Below are 21,022 nucleotides of genomic sequence, written 5' to 3' on the forward strand. Positions count from 1 at the left end.
TGTTACGACACATTTGCACTCTCTTTCATTCTCAAGGAAAACAATTTTCTTTTTAAGAAAATTCAGTTTGTGAGAGATTTTTTTTTATACAAACTTTCCAATTTTTCCCACAAATCTTTTGCCGTCTTTTCGCCAACAATATTAAACAAAACTTCATTCGCTAAACGCAAGCGAATAGTGACCCGTGTCTTCATATCGAGTTCATCCCAAATATTTATCGGTTTCTTATCTTTTCCAAGTAATGTTTTATGTTGCCCTTGATGTACCAATAAATCTTGCATTTTTAATTTCCAAATTTTGTCTTTGCCATTAAACTTCTCCACTTCAAACTTGTGAGATGCCATTTTCTCCAAAAAATACTAGACTAACTCCTTGAGCTTTTATACCACTTGTTGTAAAATCGAGATAACCCAATCACCCCTTTTGAGCAAATCGAGATATCTCAAATCTCACTAGATGTAGTGAACACTCCACCACAATGATTTCAACACTCAAATAACATGTCCAAGATACAATAACACGTGTAATATAATTGGGAAAATATATAAACAATAAAACAAACAATAAGGGAAATCTTCAAACCTAATACAAATGAAAATAGAGAGGGACACACACATATATGTCGTTCACCCAAAATGGCCTACGTCCACAGGCAAGACGACAAATGTATATTCACTAACAAAAGGAAAAAACTTACAAGATTGGGGTTATGTAAAGTTACCTCATACAAACTCAAGGAATGCTCAAACAAAGAACTTCTCACCACAAAACTACCTACAAATGGTCTCTTTTTTTCGACTCACCAATGCTTCGAAAAAATATCGAAAAAATGGCCCAAGATTAGCCCCAAATGGTAGTGCTAGCGTTTTACCTTCAATTTTCAACTCCAAGCTTCTCTCTACAAGTTCCCTTTCCACTTTCAATCACCCACACGTTTCTCTTTCCATTCAAACCTTTTTAAGAACCTCCAAAAAAGCTTCATTTTAGTGACAAAAATACCCCTCACCATAGTGAGAAATACCACATGGGTGGTGATTTGGCATCACCTCGCAATAGTCACAAAAAGAAATGAACGTAGATATTTTTTTAACACAGGTTTCAAGACTTTTGCTCTGATACTATGTTGAAGTTGCAATAAAAGAAATAAATAAGAGGAAATAGATCAACACAACATATAAGTGGTTCGGCAATGGTACCTACATCCACGAAGGGTAAACCAATATTTCATTCATAGGGATTACTTTGATTTACCTGAGATTTATGGAGTTACAATTCTTGTCTTTTTAGAAAACAAATCTCAGTACAATTGTAATTCCACAAAAAAAAACTTAATATAAGAAACACAATATCTTATAATCTACAAGATAGGAAACTTAATATCTTGCTACTATAACCTTCAACAGTTGCCAATACATTTGTTTCTTAGGAGTTTCCAGTTATTAAGTAAAACAGTAAGAAATGTGGGTATTCATGCTAGTACTTTGTTTATTAGGAATTTCCAGTTATTGCGTAAAACTGTAAGGAATGTGGGCATATGTTTATATTTTTTGTGCAATACTGTAAATGTTGCTAATAATATGGGTATATGATGGTAAAAAGAAAAGGTAAAAAAAGAGAAAGAAGTTCATAGTCATAGGGCAGTGATCAGACCTGGGAGCCCACGGGTACATCCAACCCTAGGTCTCGATATGAGTCTAAATTTTTTAGACCTGAAAGGTTAGGTCTGGGTCCAAATCTGGACCCAAATATTATTCAAGTCCTAGTTAACTCGGATCCGTTGCCACCTCTCTCTCTCTCTCTCTCTCTCTCTCTCTCTCTCTCTCTTAACTATTTTTTTTTTGTACTAATTTAGCTCTTTCTTGTATTTTCCTCCTCAACGCTTTGTAAATTTGAATGGAATTTCACAGGAAATGATTGCCTCCCCTTAAGTTTAAAGCTTTGTTTCACATGTTCATGTAGTCAAAAACGTTTATTTCATCACACTTGTGTATGAACATTGTGTTCTCTCTCTCTTAACTATTCTTTTTTTGTACTAATTTAGCTCTTTCTTGTATTTTTCCTCCTCAAACGCTTTATAAATTTGAATAGACTTTCAGAGGAAATGATTACCTCACCGTAACTTCAAGACTTTGTTTCACATCTTCATGCCTCTTGTAGTAAGAAAGGTTTATTTCATCATACTTGTGTATGAACATTGTGTCATAGTCGTATTTGATGAACTTGCATAATCACACTAAAATGGGTTATTTCAACTTATGTAGCCACCATAACAAATCTCATCCCTGCAATCGCCTTTTGTCATGGCCTATCTCTTAAGGTTAACTTAACTCCCCCCCACCACCCCCACCCCCTGCACACCCCATACACCCCACACCCCCCCTACACCCCCCTGCATCCCCTCCTCCCCCCGCCCCCCCCCCCCCCACAACCTCTCACTATAGTTCTAAGAACATGTCTGACTATTCTACAATTCATGATCATCTGGAACTAGAACCCATCATAGCTGACTAAGGCGATTTCATGTTGGGAAAGAGGAAGAACATGTCTGACTATTCTACAATTCATGATCATCTGGAACTAGAACCCATCATAGCTGACTAAGGCGATTTCATGTTGGGAAAGAGGTTTAGGTCACGGTGGTAGAATACCCATACCTCCATTGCATGTTGTGGCTTCCATTCTCATTGACAGCTTCAAAAACTACTAACTAATTAAAAAATGGGTAGGGGCTTGTCATCCCCACTAAATTACCCAAAAAAAAGAAAAAAGAAAAGTTGATTCACCAGTTTTCAACCACTAACTCAAAAATGTTCATTTCTACTTTGTTTTTCAGATTGGAGAACATGAATATCAAGAGCCCAAGGGGCTAGGAGAAGGTCATTGACACCATTATATGTGTAAGAGGTGTTATGATTATGGCATTCGTAAAGGGTCCTAGCCTTGAATTCTTTCATCACCTTAGGACATCGAAATCTCTTTCTAATATTTTGGGAGCCAAATCAGTGGTTGATACCAAGGAAAAATTGACCTTGGGGATAATTTTGCTCATAATAAGGGATACTTTTTATTCTGCATGGATAAGTTACCATGTACCCACTGCTCACAATAATTGTTTATACCTATTTTGTTCAATGGTCATAAGCAAGGAACCGAGAAATGCCAAGGCCTAGTGAGTCCGGGTAGTCTCAAGTCGGCTTCGCAAAACCTACTTTTTGACAGGTCTAGTGCCAGTCTGGAGTAATTCTTTGGAGTCTGATTCAGACTCACCGAGTTTTAAAACATTGCACCACTCTTTTACTCAAAGCTTTGACTAATGCAAATCCTCCTCCATGCTTTCTCTCCTCTCAGTTTCTCTCTTTGTAAACTTTTTATAGGCTTGGGTTTTCAAGGATACCTTGCTCAGTTCTCCTTGACTGCTCTCAAGTTGCTCATGCTTACGGTTTAGTGCGGTGTGATTGCTATTAACTTTGAAAGATTTGCGGCAACCTGGAGACTAGCCTGAAATTGCAGACTTCTAACATATATCTACAATGTAAGAATTTGATGCTTGGATTAATCACATTCATATTCAATTAGTTTTCTTCTTTTTGTCTTCATTTAGTGTCCCAGGCCTGACCATTTGCAACCTGGTTTCTCCCATTCTTGGTGCTAGTTCTTTTGGTTAAATTCCTTATGAATGTCTGTGTACTAAAACTTCAAACAAAGTGGGAATCGTAACTGTGAATTTCCATGACTTTAGAATGCATTGTGGTTGGTTATTTCCAAATTATATTTTCATTTTTTGACTTCATTTACTTGTTTAGCCGCCTTCCTTTTGGTTTCGATATTTTTGCCAAAATGATGTCTGAAAGGAAGATGAGCAAATAGGGAAATGAAGTAAAAAAGGCAAATAGAATTTGGAAATGACCAAATCGCAATGCATTATTGTTGAAATCTTGAGGGTAGAGATGGACCTACCAAATTCCTAGGAGTCGAAGCCAATGTCGTGAGACTATGGATTGCAGATGTCAGGTTTTTCCAAAATAATGATAACTTAAAAATGAATTCTCTATGTGTCTCTCTCTATGGCCATAAAAAGCCTAGTTATAGATGCATGGGAGGAGGCTGTTCTCCAACGTTCGGCTTCCGCCTGGAATCTCTGAGAAACGTAGCCCATAATTATGGGAGGTAGATAGTTATCAACTACCCGTTAGATGACGACATCTTCTCTCTCTAAGAAGCCCTTATCTTTAATAATAATATTAAATCTTTAAGATAAATAATAAGAGAGAGAAATATGGGACATGTTAGGCCCCATGACCACTCATATTATCTACTTATCCCTTTTACTTATCCCTTTTAAGATATTCTCTGCTTATCCATTTTTTAAGATATTATCTGCTTATCTCTTTTAAGATATTAGCTGCTTATCCTATTTTGTCTCTCAGATATATCTTTGCTTGTCGCTTTTAAGATATCCTCAGTATTAAAAGGAGAAAGAAAACTTTGAACCAATCCATACCTCTAAGGCTTTCATTATTTCCTTTTTCTCTCTAATTCAGTGAATATCAGTGAAATTCACTGAAATTTCAGTGAACTTCAAAAAAATAAAATAAAAACAATAAAATTAAAATTTGCTGCTGTAATTTTTAGAGAGAGAAATAAATATGTTGCTTAAATTTTAGAGGGAGAAATACAAAAAAAGAGAGACATAATTGCTGAAAATCAATTGCCTTGCATCTTTTATGGGATCACTTATGAGACCCATGTGTAATTGTTATTAGAAAAATATAATTCTTGTAGAATGAAAGAATCAGATTCAGTGACTGAGCATGTCAACAAAATAACAGTACTCGCAAAGGACCTTGCTGTGGCCGAGAATCCAGTCCTTGTGTGCATGCAAGTGTCTATTGTCCTTAACAGTCTATGTACTTGGTGTCGGTACTTTCAAGCTATGTTTACCAAAAAGAACAAATCTCCTTTTAACTGATACTTTGTATGCGCCCAATTTGAGGCTCAATTTGATTTATGTCACTAGGCTAGACGACAAGAGTTATAAAATAAGGTTCAGGTCTGATCGGGTCACCATTGAGAAGCATGCTAGAGCATTGGTGTATGGTACAAAAGTGAACAATTTGTACTGATTGAATATTAATGAAAGTTCATCTCTTTCTGGTTAACCTGATACCTCTTTTGATTCACTCTGATATATGTGGCCCATTAAAAGTAAAAACACTGAGAGGTATGAAATATTTACTAACATTTATAGATGATTATTCACGTTATGGATATGTATACCTAATTAGCAAAAAATCAGATGCTTTAGAAACATTTAAAGAGTATAAAGATGAAGTAGAAAATCAGTTAGGTAGACATATTAAAATTCTTCGAACAGATAGGAGAGGTGAATATTACTCCACCTTATTTACTGAATTCTGTAAGGAGCATGATATAATTTACCAAACAACCATGCCATATACACTATAACAAAATGATGTAGCTGAAAAAAGAAATAGAATTCTAATGGACATGGTTAGGTCTATGATGAACCATTCAAATTTATCACCTCTTTTTTGGGGTGAGGCTCTCAATACTGTAATGTATATTATTAACCATGTTATATCTAAATATATAGACTTGACCCCATATGAATTATGGACAGGTAGAAAACCTGACCTCACTATCTTGAAAGTTTGGGGTTCTTGGGCACATGTACTTATACCATTACAAAATAGAGATAAATTACAAAGTAAAAACTATAAAATGTTCATTTATAGGTTATTCAGAAAACTCTAAGGGCAATAGATTCCATAACCATGAGACTAGATCCTTAGTAGAGAGCCGTGATGCTCATTTATTAGAAAATATAGATGATAAACATAATTTAAGTAAGCTTATTGGATTACATGAAATTAATAGAGATAAGCGTCTGGAAGACCCTATTTCTCAATCTCCCTCTACAATTGGTGAGAATGATTCAATTGAATCTAGTATACCAGATAAACTTAAAAGAATTAGAGCCTCACCTACTACTTTAGAAGAATTTTTTGTATTTATGAATGAAGATAATTATTCTTCAATGAGTGAAGATTGAATAAATGAACCTCAAAGCTACAGTGAATCTATTAACTCATATGACTCAGCTAAATGGACTCAAGCCATAGATGATGAACTTGATTCTATTAAAAGAAATCAAGTTTGAGAGTTGATTAACCTCCCTAAAGATAGAAAATTCATTGGTTACAAATGAATATTAAAGAAAAAACTTAATACAAATGGATCTATTGATAAATCTAAAGCTAGGTTGGTAGCAAAAGGATTCACCCAAAGGGTGGGTATGGATTATGTAGAGACCTATTATCCAGTAGCAAAATTTTCATCTATTAGGATCATCTTAGCATTAGTTGCATCTTATAATCTAGAATTATTTCAAATGGATGTCAACACAACTTTCTTAAATGAAAAATTACAAGAAAGATATATACATGAAACAACTAAAAAGATATGTAATTAAAAGCCAAAAAAGATAAAGTATATAAACTTAAAAAATCTTTATATGGTCTAAAATAGTCTTCTAGATAGTGGTACTTTACTTTTCATAATGCAATCATTAAAATTGGTTATATAGCCAACATATTAGACCATTGTGTATATGTATGGAATAGTGGGAGCAATTTTATTATATTGTCATTATATGTTATATGATATTTTAATAGCTAGTAATGATATTGGTATGATTAACTATACCAAATCATGGTTAAGTTCTCACTTTGAGATGAAAGATATAAGAGAAGCCTCATATGTATTGGGCATTAAGATAACAAGAGATGAAAGTTTAAGACTTCTGTGTTTGTCTCAAGAAAATTATTTAGAAAGTATTTTAGAGAAATTTAAGATGGAAAATTGCAAGCCCATAAATACACCAGTTCGTAAAGACTTGAAATTGTCAAAGAAAATGTGTCAATTAAATTATAGTGACAAAGCTGAAATGGAAAGAATTCCACATGCTCAAGCTGTAGGAAGCATAAATTATGTCCTGTTGTGTACAAGACCTGATTTGAGTTATGCATATGGTCTTGTAAGTAGATTTCAAAGAAATCTTGGGATGGCCCATTGGCAAGCCGTAAAAAAGATACTCAGATATATTTAGAAAGCTAAAAATTACAAGTTGTGCTTTTAAGCTGACAACTTAGAGGTTATTGGGTACTCTGATGCAGACTTTGTAGGGAAACCAGATGTTAGAAAATCAACTTTAGGATCTATATTCCTCTTTGGAGGTGGATGTATTTCTTGGTATAGCAAGAAACAAAGTTGTGTAGCTCAGTATATTATGGAAGCCGAGTATATTGCTTGTAGAATGGCTACAACTTATGCCGTCTAGATTAAACGTTTCATAAATTATTTGAAGCTGGATATAGCCGACGAACTTGTTAAAATTTTTTATGATAATCGGGCTGCTATCTCATCAATTAGAAATGGATCTTATAGTTCTAAGGGTAAACACGTTGAAATTGATTATCATTATATTTATGATAATGAAATAATTGTAAGTTATTTGTCATCTTCAGATATGATTGCAGTCCCTTTAACGAAGGGATTAAGTTCAGAAATATTATCAAAGTATGTAATTTTGATGGGACTTAGGAATATTTAAGTCAGGAATTCCCAAATGGGATATTTTTTCTTTGATGTCTTGGTCATGAGAGAAAAAGCTGCATTAGCATGAAAGCCCCATGACATGACTTTGAATATTGTTTTATGTTATGAGATGTATAATCGCATTAGCATGAAAGCATCATGACAAGAATATGCTCATAAATGTTAAACTCACTAAGTAGTGTAAGCTTTATGATATTTTAATGTATCTAGTCCTCATGGCTAAGTGGGAGATGTTGGTATGTATGGGTGGCTATGGGGCCTAACATGTCCCATATTTCTCTCTCTTACTATTTATCTTAATGATTTAATATTTATCACTAAAAATAAGGGCTTCTTAGAGAGAGGAGATGTCGTCATCTAATGGGTAGATGATAATTACCCACCTCCCAGGATTATGGGCCACGTTTCTCACGACATTGGATTCGACTCCAGGGAATTTGGTGGGTCTATCTTGACGGATAGGAGGAGGTTGCTCTTCAACGTTCGGCTTCCTCCTGGAATCTCTGAGAAACGTGACCCATAATCCTGGGAGGTGGGTAATTATCATCTACCCGTTAGATGACGACATCTTCTCTCTCTAAGAAGCCCTTATTTTTAGTGATAAATATCAAATCATTAAGATAAATAATAAGAGAGAGAATTATGAGACATGTTAGGCCCCATAGCTACTCATATATATCAACAATTTTAAAGTCATGGAAAGTCACAATAATGATTCTCACTTTGTTTGAAATTTTAGTACATTAGATATCATAACTTAAGCAATATGGAATTCAACCAAAAGAGCTAGCGCCAAGAATGTGATAAACCTAGGCTGCAAATTGGTTAGGCCTGGGTGACTAAATGAAGGACAAAAAAAGAAGAAGACCAAATGAATATGAATGTGATTAATCAAAGGATTAAATTCTTACGTTGTTCGTATATTTTAGAAGTCTGTAATTCCAGGCCAGTCTCCAGGCTATCACAAATCATTCAAGGCTAATAGCAATCATATCGTACTAAACCGTACCCAAGCTTATAAGAAGTATACAAAGATAAATTAATATTAGAGAAAACATGAAGGAGGATTTGCATTTGAACAAAAGAATAGTGCCGTGTTTTAAAACTTAGCGAGAATGAGTTTGAATCAAACTCCCATGAGTTACTCCAAACTTGCAGTAGACCAATCAAAAAGTAAGCTTTGCCAAGCCGTCTTGAGGCTAACCGGACTCATCAGGCCCTGGCATTTTTCGGTTCCTTGTTTATAAAATATTGAGCAAAATAGACAGAAACATTTAGTATGAGTAGTGGGTATTTGGTAACTTATCCATGCAGAATAAGTAGTAACACTTATTATGAAGCAAAACAGACAGAAACACTGAGTATGAGCAGTGGGTATTTGGTAACTTATCCATGCAAAATAAGTAGTAACACTTATTATGAACAAAATTTCAAGTTTTCCTTGGAATCAACGAGTGATTTGGCACCCAAAATATCAGAAAGAAATTTCAATGTCTTGAGGTGATGAAAGAATTTAAGAAAAGGACCCTTGACGAATGTCATGATCATGGCACCTCCTACACATATAATGGTGCCTATGACCTTCACCTTGCCCCTTGGGCTCTTGATATTAACATTCTCTAATATGAAAAACAAAGTAGAAATGGACACTTTTGAGTCAGTGGTTCAAAATTGGTGAATCCAGTGTTTGATTTTTTGGGTAATTCAGTGGGGATGACAAGCCGCTACCCATTTTTGAATTATTTAGTGGTTTTTGAAGCTGTATGAGTGTGCTACAACAACGACCTCAGCCCCTTTCCCAACTTGAAATCGCTTTAGTCAGCTATGACGGGTTCTAGTTCTAGATGGTCCTAAACTGGGGAATAGTCGAACCTTTTCTTATAACCGCAGGGATTCAAGCGATTCCTTTGTCCCTATGTAATTTTTTTTTTCTTTTTTTATGTTTCGCCATTTCATCATTTTGGCAGCTTGACCATATTTGACAAGCCAACTCAAAAAATGATATTTATGGAAATGTGTAATTATCCCATCATTGATTGAGGGGTACAACAAGGGTATATATAACATTATACAAGAGCAATTGTACAAGGATCCTTGATTGAGTAAATCAATGATAATTTACCGTCAATATTTACAACAAAGTAAAATAAGTCAAAGATATGTTAACCACTCATAAGTCAATATTTACAACAAAGCAAGGTAAGTAAAAAATATGTTAACCACTAGAAAATCTTTTTCAAATGCTCTTTTACTCAACAATACTAAGGGAGTTTAGTTTACCTTAGGAGACAGGCTATGACAAAGGCGACTGCAGGGATAAACTTTGATATGGTGGCAGCATAAGTTGAAGAGGTGTTATCCAAGCCCCATAAATAGAGAACCTATTCTAGTGTGATCCTGCAAGTTCACCAAATACCACTATGGTGTAATATTCATTACAAAAGTGTGATGAAATAAATCTTCCCAACTACAGGAAATTACCCCAAGGGCGCCAGCATGAAGATGTGAAACAAAGCAAGGGGAGATTTCCTTTTTCCTGTGAAATTCCATTCAAATTTACATAGTGTTAAGGATGAAAAATACAAAAAAGATCTAAATTAGTACCAAAAAAAGGATGAAAAATACAAGAAAGATCTAAACTAGTACCAATAAAAAAAAAAAAGAAAAAGTTTATATAAGGTTGCAACCTCAAAATATAGAATTATAGATGTACTTCAAAAATCTATTGAAAAATATTGTTTCAAAACTTAGGAATTTTAGCCGGTTTCAAGAGGAACAAAGTCCTACTAGAAACTAAATTTTCTATATTAAGGTTGGAGGGATAGGGATACTTAGACATTAAAGATGTAGTATTCATTGGAGCAAAGAGATATTTGGAAATAAATTGACGAGTTAAGAGAGAGGCACATAAAAAATTGGAGCTTGGAAACGGAATTTTCAAAGTGCACAATATGGATAGGTGTTTCAAATATGATCATGAAACAATTTTTGCATAACGATTTCATAGTGAATACTCCAAAGTGCACAGGGATTTTGCATCACAGAGATTTTGGAGTGCACATGAAACAATATTTTGCATAACAATATTTTTCATAACGATTTCCTAAGGTCACTCTATCAACAATATGCTCAATGCGATAATCTTTATTCACAAACAGATGGTCGGATCCTTGCGATACAATCAACAATATAGAGGGAAAAGAAAAAAAGGTTAAGGTTCAAGACAAGGAGAAAATTTATAGGAAATCTAGAGAGAGATGCGTACCTTCAATAGAAGATCAACTAAGATGGAAGCTAAGATTGCGTTCCATAATTGCTATGATACAAGAAGAAATTTTACAGAGAGAGGAACTCTTCGATAAAAGAATTATGCCTCACACTCATTTTGTGGTGGTTCTTTCATTGTATATATTTCATTGTATATATGATGGTAATACAATAATGTAATATACACTACCCAGTATACACTTCCCTATTCTTTTAAAAGAAAGAGCAATAATATTTTCCTATTTTTTGGATTTTGTTTCTAACAATTCATGTGTCCTGCAAATTTTTTTTCCATATATCTTTATTTTGCCAATTAAGCCGGCTGGTCCAGATTTGACAAGCGAACTCAGGAACTAGTGTGCCAGAATTGGCACTAGATTCTTTTTTTTTATGCAATGGCAAAGGGAAAAAAAGAAACTAATAAAGAGAGCGAAGTTATGTTAACCTGAGGACACAAGCCATGAAAAAGGCGATTGCAGGGATAATATTTGTTACTGTGGTTGCATAAAGTGGTGTATTCAAAGCCCGAGAAATAGAGAACCTGGTCTAGTGTGGTCCTGCAATGAAATAAATCTTCCCAAAGTACAGGAAACTACCCCAAGAGCGCCATCATATGAAAGAAAGCATTGAAGTCAAGGGGAGGCATTTTTTTCCTGTGAAATTCTATTCAAATTTACAAAACGTTGAGGAAAAATAATAGCTAAGAGAAAGAGAAACACATGGATTTAGATGGGGAGGATAGAGAAGGGGGCATGTTGAGTAACATATGGATGTGGGGAGAGAGAGAGAAAGAGCATGTTGAGTAACATATGGATTGGAGAGAGAGTAATATATTCGATTTTTTGGAATTCGTTTAGAAATCCAATTTTTTCAAAAGATTTTTAAAAAATTACGATTTTTAAGTAGAACAGAGTTAAATCCCTATTTTATCTTTTTTCAAAAAACACTTCTTCCCTATATAACTTTATTTTTTCTTTAACTTAATATTATTGAATTTTCGTTTAAAGATAAGTTCAATAACAGTGGGAGTAAATTAAAAATCTTGATTTAATAAAAAATTCTATCAAAAATTTCACCAGTGAGTTCCCTTAGAAAAAGTGTACAAAAAATGCAAGCAATATATTCCTCAAAAAAAAAAAAATCAAAATAATCGTATATCTCAAAATAATAGGTAGAATTAAAGGAAGAGTAACCCAATGAAAAATATTTTTTTTCTTTAAACCGATAGCGTCTTTATAACGAGCAAGAGAGAGATTCAATGATACTAAAGATTTAGGTAGCTAGGAGTTAGATTCAAATTTGCTTAAGCATTTTGTTTTTTCTTTTATGCATAGAGAAGTTTGATTAATTTCATATCTTACTTTTTATTTTTATTTCATGGGTTATAGAATATAGCATTTTGAATGGACAAATATTTTACATATTTGGGTCTTTACGTTTTCTTTTAATTAAGTGCAATGGCATTTTTTGTTTTTTTCTTTGAAAAATAATCATATTCCTTGGTTCATAGTTCTTGTGTTTAGTATTGTTATTGTTTCAGTTTAAGTTCCTAATAAATCTACAATATGTTTTATATCGTGACAACATAATAAGTATTGTTGTTGGAGTTATTTGAAAGTTTCAACAAAATATTGTTTAAGTATTATTCTAGTGACACTAGTAAGGCTATAAAATTATTGTTCAATTGCTTTGATATATCTATACAATAATTGCAAAGCATTATCCTATATTGTGGTAGATTTACATATTTGATTTTTTCATTACGTGTTTTTAAACTAAATCTGAAATATTCACCATTGGATAACTTACCTTGTTTTTGGCGATCTATATTTTTTACCTTATTTTTTTTCCGAACTTTTTGAAACAAAACCAATTTATTTCCGATCTTTCAATGTGCTCGTATTTTATTATTCCCCAACCTGCTAATTATAGCTGCAACCGTGCAACACCCCATGTATAAATGATGAGTTGCCTAAGCGATTCTCATTTTACAGGCGTGCAAGTCTCCATCTATAAAGCATGTTTTAAAAATAGGTGACCCATTACTTCTTGACCCACAAGGGGAGAGAGAAAATGTTAAGAGAGAAGTAGTATTTTTAAAGAGGACCACGCGTACTACATTGCCACAAGATCATATTGTATGTTTACTCCTTCAGATGAAAGACGTGGGCTTATTTTCTGACCTGAAAATTTGGGTTATACTAAAATAATTATCATATTATTTTTTAAAAATGAGAGATTTTTGAGTGCTTAAAATCTTTATCTAATGGTCTAAAATTTCTGTTCTATCACATGTGGTTATCGTTTTCTTGCGTGTACATTCGTTTTACTTTTTTTTTAGGTCATCCGAAGTAAATTGGGGGCAGAAAAGTACTTGTGAATTCAGGTTTTTAGTCGAGAGAGTGAACTAAGGAAATGCTCATGCATGAGGGTGACATTTGTGCTTTAGCAAAAATAGCATACATTTGGGAATGATGTTGAGGTGGTGGTGGTAGCACCGCTTGTTCTTCAGCTATGGGTTTAGGTTTTCATTCTCACTTACGCATTCTGAATTGTTAATTATTTTTAAAAATGCTGTATTTTAAACTGTTTTAGCGGGTACCGAACAATTTTCCTTTTATCTTTTCCCTATACAATCTCATCTCATCACTCAATCCGACACACATTCTCCCTCTCTCTCCCCCTCAAACCCTACGTCACTCTCTTTAATTCTCTCGATACTCTTACTTAAACACAAACCCCTCACCCTCCTTAAATCTCTCAACTCCCCCCCAACTTTTTTTACTTTGGGAAAGGTTTCTATATTTCTTTTGAATAGAACATATATGCTTCTCTATCATCTGGCCATCCAATTTAGATCGGATGAGTTATTTGTCATTTAATTTAGATTTGACACCTCACAGTATTATATATATATTTATTTTGTTTACAAATTATATGAATATGGAATTTCGTATATGCCGTCATCTCAATGGGGTGCAGCTAAAAAAATATTAATTTTTTTGATAAAACATAGCCCTTAAAACTTTTATGGATATTTTGATCATTTTATTTTAAGAAAATTATCGCAAATGTACCTTAATTTACGGTTAATTGGAAAAAAAATCCCAAACTTTTGTTTCTCTCGTCTACACTCATTTTTCTCATTTTTTGTTTTTTTTAACTAAAATGACCTTCACGGTAGTCTTACTACCGCAATACATATCATTTTATACAGTATTTCAAATACCATAGTAACTTCAAATAATATTACGGTACTTTAAGTACTGTAAAACTCTGGCCATACTGTGAAGCCAATTATGGTACTGTAACTACCGTAAAACTAAACCTCATTATATGGCATTTTAAGTACCGTAAAAACTAACCCATCTTATCTGGCATGTAAAATACTGTAAATCCTTTTCTCATCCTATTTATATTGATCTCTTTCATCTCTAATTATCTCTTCTTTCCCTCTTTAATTAATTTTAATATTTATCTCTTCTTTCTCTCTCTAATTCTTTTTTATCTTTTCTTCATCTTTCTAATTCTTTTTTATCTCTTTTTTCTTTCTCGACAATCTCATCATCGTTTCTTTAGATAGATCAAGTCCTTTGTTTTGTATAGCCAAAGTTAGTGTTTGATTACTCTCTCTAGAGAAACGATGATGAGATTGTAGAGAGAGAAAAAGAGATAAAAAAGAATTAGACAGAGAAGAGATAAATATTAAAAAGAATTAGGGATTGAAAGAATAGATAAACATAAAAAGAATTAAAAATGAAAGAGATAAACATAATGATAAAAGTGTTTATGACATTTTAACTATCGTATAACATGGCTTAATACTTACGGTACACATGGTTAGTATAAGTTTACGGTACTTAAAGTACCATATAAAATGCCCTCAGTATTACGGTACTAAAAGTACCATATAAAATTTTTTAAGTATTACAGTACTTAAAGTTCCGTACAACATGCACTAACTATTACGGTAACACAACTACATGAAAATCATTTTGGTAAAAAAAAACCGAAAATGAGAAAAAATGGTGCAAACAGATAAACAAAAGTTTGGGTTTGTTTTTTCCAATTAAGTTTAAATTAAGGTATATTTACGATAATTTCTCTTTATTTTATCGAAAATATTTTTTTATAAATATTTTTTTACAGGTACGAATGTGCGAGAGGATTGGACACCCAAAATTTATTGTCAAAATATTTTGTAAAAATACTTAAAAATAGAACCGCGATTGGGGCCAGCTCAGCTGTTAGAATTGACAGTTGGATAGGGGAAGTATACAAGTTTTTATGAAGTAGGAGAAGCGTAGAAACTTGTCCTGTTACTTTTCTTCTCTCTCTCATTCAATTACTCTCTGTCTTTACGATTTCACTCACCCTCTCTTTTCAAACCTCTCTCATGATGCAAGAAGCTTCCCCCTCCTTTTAAATGCTCTATCAAGCAAGATCTCTACTTCGAGGAATGATGTTGATTCTTGAAAATTTATGGAAAGTAATTTTTAAAAAGATCCCATTAAATATCATGAAATGGCGGGAAAAAGATCAATGAATACTTTGGAATTTGTCACTTTTTTTTGGAAAAAGATCAATGAATTCAAAAGAATTCATTGATCTTTGCATGCCACGTGACCATATGACATACAAGCAGCCAGTATTGCTCTAGTGAGGATATGCAAGAAGTTGTTGCTGCCCAAAGCATCCCACTCTGCATATATGAACTGAGCTCATCTTTGGAGGCTGGTAACTTCCTATTTGAGTGGGCAAAAGCAAAATTTCAATTATCATTACTATACCCTTTGATCCAATATCAAGAAACTTGAACCATAAAAAAGCCCTGTTTAAAATCACATTCCCAATTAAAAGGCCATACAAAAGCAACTCGATCGTGTAAATTTCCCAATGAATAGAGTGAATTGTTTTACTCAGGGTCTTTTCTCGAGAACATGCCTCCAATAATTTTTTGCAGGATTACATATTGTGTTGATTTATTTGATAATACATATTTTGCTCACAGAAAAATATTAAAATAGGAAAAATGGCTGTCACTTTCTTTGAGCCTTTCAAACTTTCGGCTAAATTTGGTGAGGCTTTCTACTGCATTTGGCGAGATTGCTTAATCACAACAATTAAACTCGATGACATTCTTTTTGTTAAAATACAAGGGCCATCCACATCATAGAGAGAAATAATTCCTTGGGCACATGATGTGTAATTGTCTCCACCTTGGGTTTTCTTAGTTTGTCGCATGCATGTGTTCATGGCACTCACTATAGCATTACCTTGGTTCATTTGGGTTCTCTGCTTTGGGCATCTCTACTACTTTCTCCTGTCTTTCCCCTCCTTCTCTATTGGAAAAGAACTCATCTCCCATTTGGTTGTGTAATATCTTGGTGCGGCCGCCCTTCGAATCTTGGGCTTTTCCCCAGAGAACAACATAAAGCCCAACAATTATCACAGCCATTCCTACAGCACTGCACAAGACAGAATATGCAGAGTTACTCAACCCCTAAGTTGAAAATATATAACAAAACTCTTTCAATTGGTTTCAAAAGGGGGACATTCTGTGTCAACTCACATATAATTTATATGTGTTTTTAGGCCAGAAGCCACTCGATATTAATTGGATGGCTAGGAGTAGATTGAGAACAATGGCTAGAAATGGATTGAGAACAATGCAATTGGTTAGCACGAGTTGTATTTTGCAAATTGTTCGCTCCCAAGCTTCCATTTAATATCAAATGACTAGATTCCTTTAAACACATAAATTTATGCGTGCATAGACACATGTCCTAAAGATTAATAAGTGAATGATGATTAGACTTGGTAAATTGCTGTTTATAATAATAATCAGAAATGAGGATTTGATAAATTGCTAAATGAAATGCTTACCTCCCAACGTAGAGATCAACATGGAGAAAGATAGGCTCCAAAATAGCAGTTATAACTGAGCTTAAAGGGTAGAAAGCAGCAGCAAAGATGGGGCCTCTCTTGTTGATACACCAGCTTTGAATAAAGAAACCTATAGCCGAGCAAAAAACACCCTGTATTCTTGAATTATCAGTGAGCTTCAAAGATTCATACTAAATGAGGACTATGAGAAAGAAACTCGAATGACAAAAACCATGTGGTTTAAGTAATAAATTAAATAAGGGATTGTATAACATGTGATCTTTATCTTCGGTGTAAGAAAGTCTGATAGCCAATGGTGCGCCACTGATTTCATGTGAAATATTTCTCTTGAACTTTTATGTAGAAATGATTGTTTATTTTTGGAAAAAGGTCACAAATGCCCCGAGAAATGGAGCATCGTCAGACAAATTTGATAGATAGGGGATATCATTTCTCCACATAAAGTTCTTGAGGAATACTCTCGGATTTTGAACACAACCAGCGGCACAACCTTAGCTTCCTAGTTTTAACTTGTGACAGCTAGTGGTGATTTTGACTTTTTTATAAATACTATAAAACAAAAAAGTGAAATAAAATTTGGAAATGACCAAAGCATCGTTTTGTGCTTTCAAAAGTAATGGGAAATTAGAATTAGATCCCCATTTTAACTGTGTTTTTAGTGTGAAAGCATTCATATGGAATATCGAATTTATTTGACAGTCAGAATTATATCCCCACTTTAACGGTGCTTTTCGTGTGAAAGTATTCATATGAAATATCGAAATTATTTGAACAGGCCAAAAGTGGAAGAGTGTTGGAAAACTCAAGCCTTAAATGGGTCCAGTCTAAATGGGTTCGATATTTGTTGACGAAAAGAAGTCTAAAAGGAAGATGAATAAACAGGGAAATGAAGTAAAAAAGCCAAATAGAATGACCATTCACAACACATTTTAAAGTCATGGAAAGTCACAATTATGAGTCCCACTTTGTTTGAAAAACATAGGCATTCAATAACATCAGCAATATGGAATTTAACCAAAAGAGCTGGCATCAAGAATTGGAGAAACTGGGGCTGCAAATGGGTCAGGCCTAGGTGACTAAATGAAGGCAAAAAGGAAAAAGACTAAATGAATATGAATGTGATTAATCCAAAGATCGAATTCTTACGCTGTAGATATATGTTAGAAGTCTGTAATTCCAGGCTAGTCTCCAAGCCGCCGCAGATCTTTCAAAGCTAACAGCGATCACACTGCACTGGACCGTACCCATGAGCAACATGAGTGCAGTCAAGACGAGTTGAGCAGGGCAATCCTTGAAAACCCAAGCCTATAAAAAATTTACAAAAAGAGAAATTGAGACGAGAGGAAATATGGAGGAGGATTTGCATTAGTCAAAGCTTTGAACAAAAGAGTGGTGCAGTGTTTTAAAACTCAATGAGTCTGAATCACACTCCCATGTTTTACTCAAGATTGGCACCAGATAGCTAGAAAAGCAGGGTTTGCCAAGCTGACTTGAGACTAATAAGACTTACTAGGCCTCGGCATTTCCCGATACCGTGTTTTTAAACACTAAGCAAAAATAAACCGAAACACTTAATGTGAGTAGTGGGTACCTGGTAACTTATCCATGCAGAATAAGCAGTAACACTAATTATGAGCAAAATTATGCCCAAGGTCAAGTTGTCCTTGGTATCAACCAGTGATTTGGCACCCAAAATATCAGAAAGAGATTTCGATGTCATGAGGTAATGAAAGAATTCAAGGATAGGACCTTTGACAAATGTCATGATCATAGCACCTCCAACGCATATAATGGTGCCAATGACCTTCGCTTGGCCCCTTGGGCTCTTGATATTCACGTTCTCCAATCTGTAAAGCAAAGTAGAAATGGACACTTTTGAGTCAGTTGTTGAAAATTGATGAATCAACTCTTTTTTTTCTCTTTTTTTTTTTTTGGTGTAATTCAGTGGGGATGACAGGCCCCTACCTATTTTTGAATTAAGTAGTGGTTATTGAAGCTGTCAATGGGAATGAAAGCCACAACATACAACTTAGGTATGAGTGTACAACCACCATGACCTCAGCCACTTTCCCAACATTGAATCACCTTAGTCAACTATGGCAGGTTCTAGTTCCAGATGGTCCAAAACTGGGGAATAGTCAGACCTTTTTTTAGAACTGTAGGGACTTAGGCGATTCTCGTGCGCCTATGTATTTTTTTTCATTTTTGTTATTTCACCATTTAGACCGGCTCGCCCATATTTGAAGAGCAACTTAAGAATCTCGAGTGCCAGATCCACCACCCGATTCATATTTCTTAAGCAATGCAAAGTAATAAGGAGGGCGTAGTTAAGTTCACCTTAGGAGACAGGCCATGACAAAGGCTATTGCAGGGATAAGATTTGTTATGGTGGCTGCATAAGTTGAAGTGGTGTATTCAAAGCCCGAGAAATAAAGGACCTGTTCTAGTGTGATCCTGCAAATTCACCAAATACACTATGACACAATGTTCCTCATCACAAGTGTGATGAAATAAATCTTTCTAACTAGTGGTCCTCACCCTAAGAGCGCCAGCATGAATATGTGAAACAAAGCCTTGATGTCAAAGGGGGGCATTCTTTGCCTGTAAAATTCCATCCAAATTTACCAAGTGTTGAAGAGAAATACAAAAAGAGCTAAACTAGTAAAAAACACAGTATAGCTAAATAGGAAAAAGAGAAACACATGGATTTGGATGGGGAGAGAGAGAGGGAAGGGGGGCATGTTGAGTAGGGGTGGCAACAAGTGGGGTCTGGACCCAGACCCAAATACTATTCGGGTCTAGGTTTCAGACCCTGACTCATTTTTCGGATAAAAAATTTGAACCCATATCTAGACTTGAGGTCGGGTGTTCCCCGGGTCTAGTCAGGTCCACTGCCACCCCTTTATTTACGCGAGACATGTGGGTTATGACTATGAGTTTATTTTTTATTGTTTAATCTTTTTTAACCATCATATATCTATATTATTGGTAAATTTTACTATTGGTAATATTTACTATTGCACAACATGTATAAATACCCACATGTACCCACATTCCTGAAATAAACATAGGGACAACATTTATGTATACCGACATTATTTGGGTGGACCTAAACTCGGATTCGATCTTTCAAGTCCAAAATTTGAGCTTGAGTCCAAAATACTTGAACCCAATATCGGATATCGGATCTACCTATCGGGTCCCGGAGCTGGTTAGGTCTATTGCGACACCCCTAATGTTGAGTAACACATTGATTTGGGGAGAAAGAGAGAGAGGGGGAGAGAAACAGAGAGCATGTTGAGTAACATATGGATTGAAGAGAGAGAGAGAGGGGGCATGCTGAGCAACACATGGATTTAAAGATATAGAGAGGGCATTTTGAGTAACATGGATTTGGAGATTGAGAGAAGGCATGTTGAGAAGAACCTAGATTTGGTGCCACCTTTGAACACGAAAGCACAGAGCAGAGCGTTGAGGAGTGAAGCTAAAGGCTCAAAAATCGACATGGACGATAGTCGGAGTCGACGGCTCTTCAGACGTAGGTTAGGTTAGGTATGTATGCAGGAAAGGAAGAGGGAGAGGTTTAGTCACCTGTCTAAGAAAAATGCAACAGGCGCAATGGCGACAGTGGCCGCAGCCTGCCTATAAGTTACGAACACGTAGCGATTCATGCCATGCTCAAAGGCAGCTTTAATGAGTATGTACATAACTGCAAGCGACGAGCTAAATACCAGCTGGGAAAGAACAGGGCCATATCCTCCCACTCCCATCTCTTTCTCTCTCTCTCTCTTCGAATGCTCGCTCAGCTGGAGTTTTGGCGAAAGAGAAGATGCCTTTCCTACTATCTCGTTCTCGTTCCCATTTTATAGCCCGCAACAAACTCTCCATGTACCCAAAATCTGTTACAGGTCAAATTTTTTTAAAATCGGGTAGGGCCTTCATCCAAAAAAAAGAAAAAAAAACTCTTGCATTATTAGGGCCTACCCATTTTGTGTAGAAATTTGGTTTTCTTTCTCTTTCTAAACTCCTCTCTCTAAATATCCCTCTTTCTCTCCCTTTGAATTCTCTTTCTAAAGGATGTGGTTTCTATAAGATTGCAACCTTAAACACTTCATCTACGCACACCTCCAAATTTTATCATGTAATTTTAGTGTAAATAATTATTAAGATTATTTAATTACAAAATTTGAATATCTAATTATAAAATTTT

The 21,022-nt window shown here is 34.8% G+C and overlaps 1 protein-coding gene across 7 annotated transcripts; it reads right to left on the minus strand.

The window, feature by feature from the left end:
• Positions 1-15,832: 15,832 nt before the first annotated feature.
• LOC18427477 (WAT1-related protein At2g39510) lies at positions 15,833-20,618 on the minus strand. 7 transcript variants are annotated; one of them, XM_088854622.1, is made up of 7 exons: positions 20,404-20,618; positions 19,351-19,413; positions 19,150-19,266; positions 18,404-18,659; positions 17,959-18,045; positions 16,792-16,943; positions 15,833-16,373 (listed from the first exon to the last, which is right to left on the minus strand). In XM_088854622.1, the coding sequence occupies exons 1-7, from the start codon at positions 20,580-20,582 to the stop codon at positions 16,178-16,180; spliced, it is 1,050 nt and encodes a 349-aa protein (XP_088710748.1). In that variant the 5' UTR covers positions 20,583-20,618; the 3' UTR covers positions 15,833-16,177. The 7 variants fall into 7 exon arrangements, with proteins under 7 accessions (XP_088710748.1, XP_020518793.2, XP_088710752.1 ...); XM_020663134.2 differs by having other exon boundaries at positions 17,959-18,117; XM_088854626.1 differs by having other exon boundaries at positions 20,239-20,618.
• Positions 20,619-21,022: the final 404 nt, after the last annotated feature.

Source organism: Amborella trichopoda, chromosome 12 (genome assembly GCF_054954075.1).
Source record: "Amborella trichopoda isolate Santa Cruz 75 chromosome 12, AtrichopodaSantaCruz75HAP2 v2.0, whole genome shotgun sequence".
Classification (NCBI taxonomy): domain Eukaryota; kingdom Viridiplantae; phylum Streptophyta; class Magnoliopsida; order Amborellales; family Amborellaceae; genus Amborella; species Amborella trichopoda.

What these genes read in the sequence shown, in the direction of transcription:
- LOC18427477 (XM_020663134.2), bottom strand. Translation starts at nt 20,582, where the DNA reads ATGGGAGTGGGAGGATATGGCCCTGTTCTTTCCCAGCTGGTATTTAGC. An exon ending in GTTGCATTTTTCTTAGACAG is followed by an intron (nt 19,414 to 20,403) that starts GTGACTAAACCT and finishes GGAATTTTACAG; the next exon opens with GCAAAGAATGCCCCCCTTTG. An exon ending in TTCTAACATATATCTACAGC is followed by an intron (nt 16,944 to 17,958) that starts GTAAGAATTCGA and finishes TCAAGAATACAG; the next exon opens with GGTGTTTTTTGCTCGGCTAT.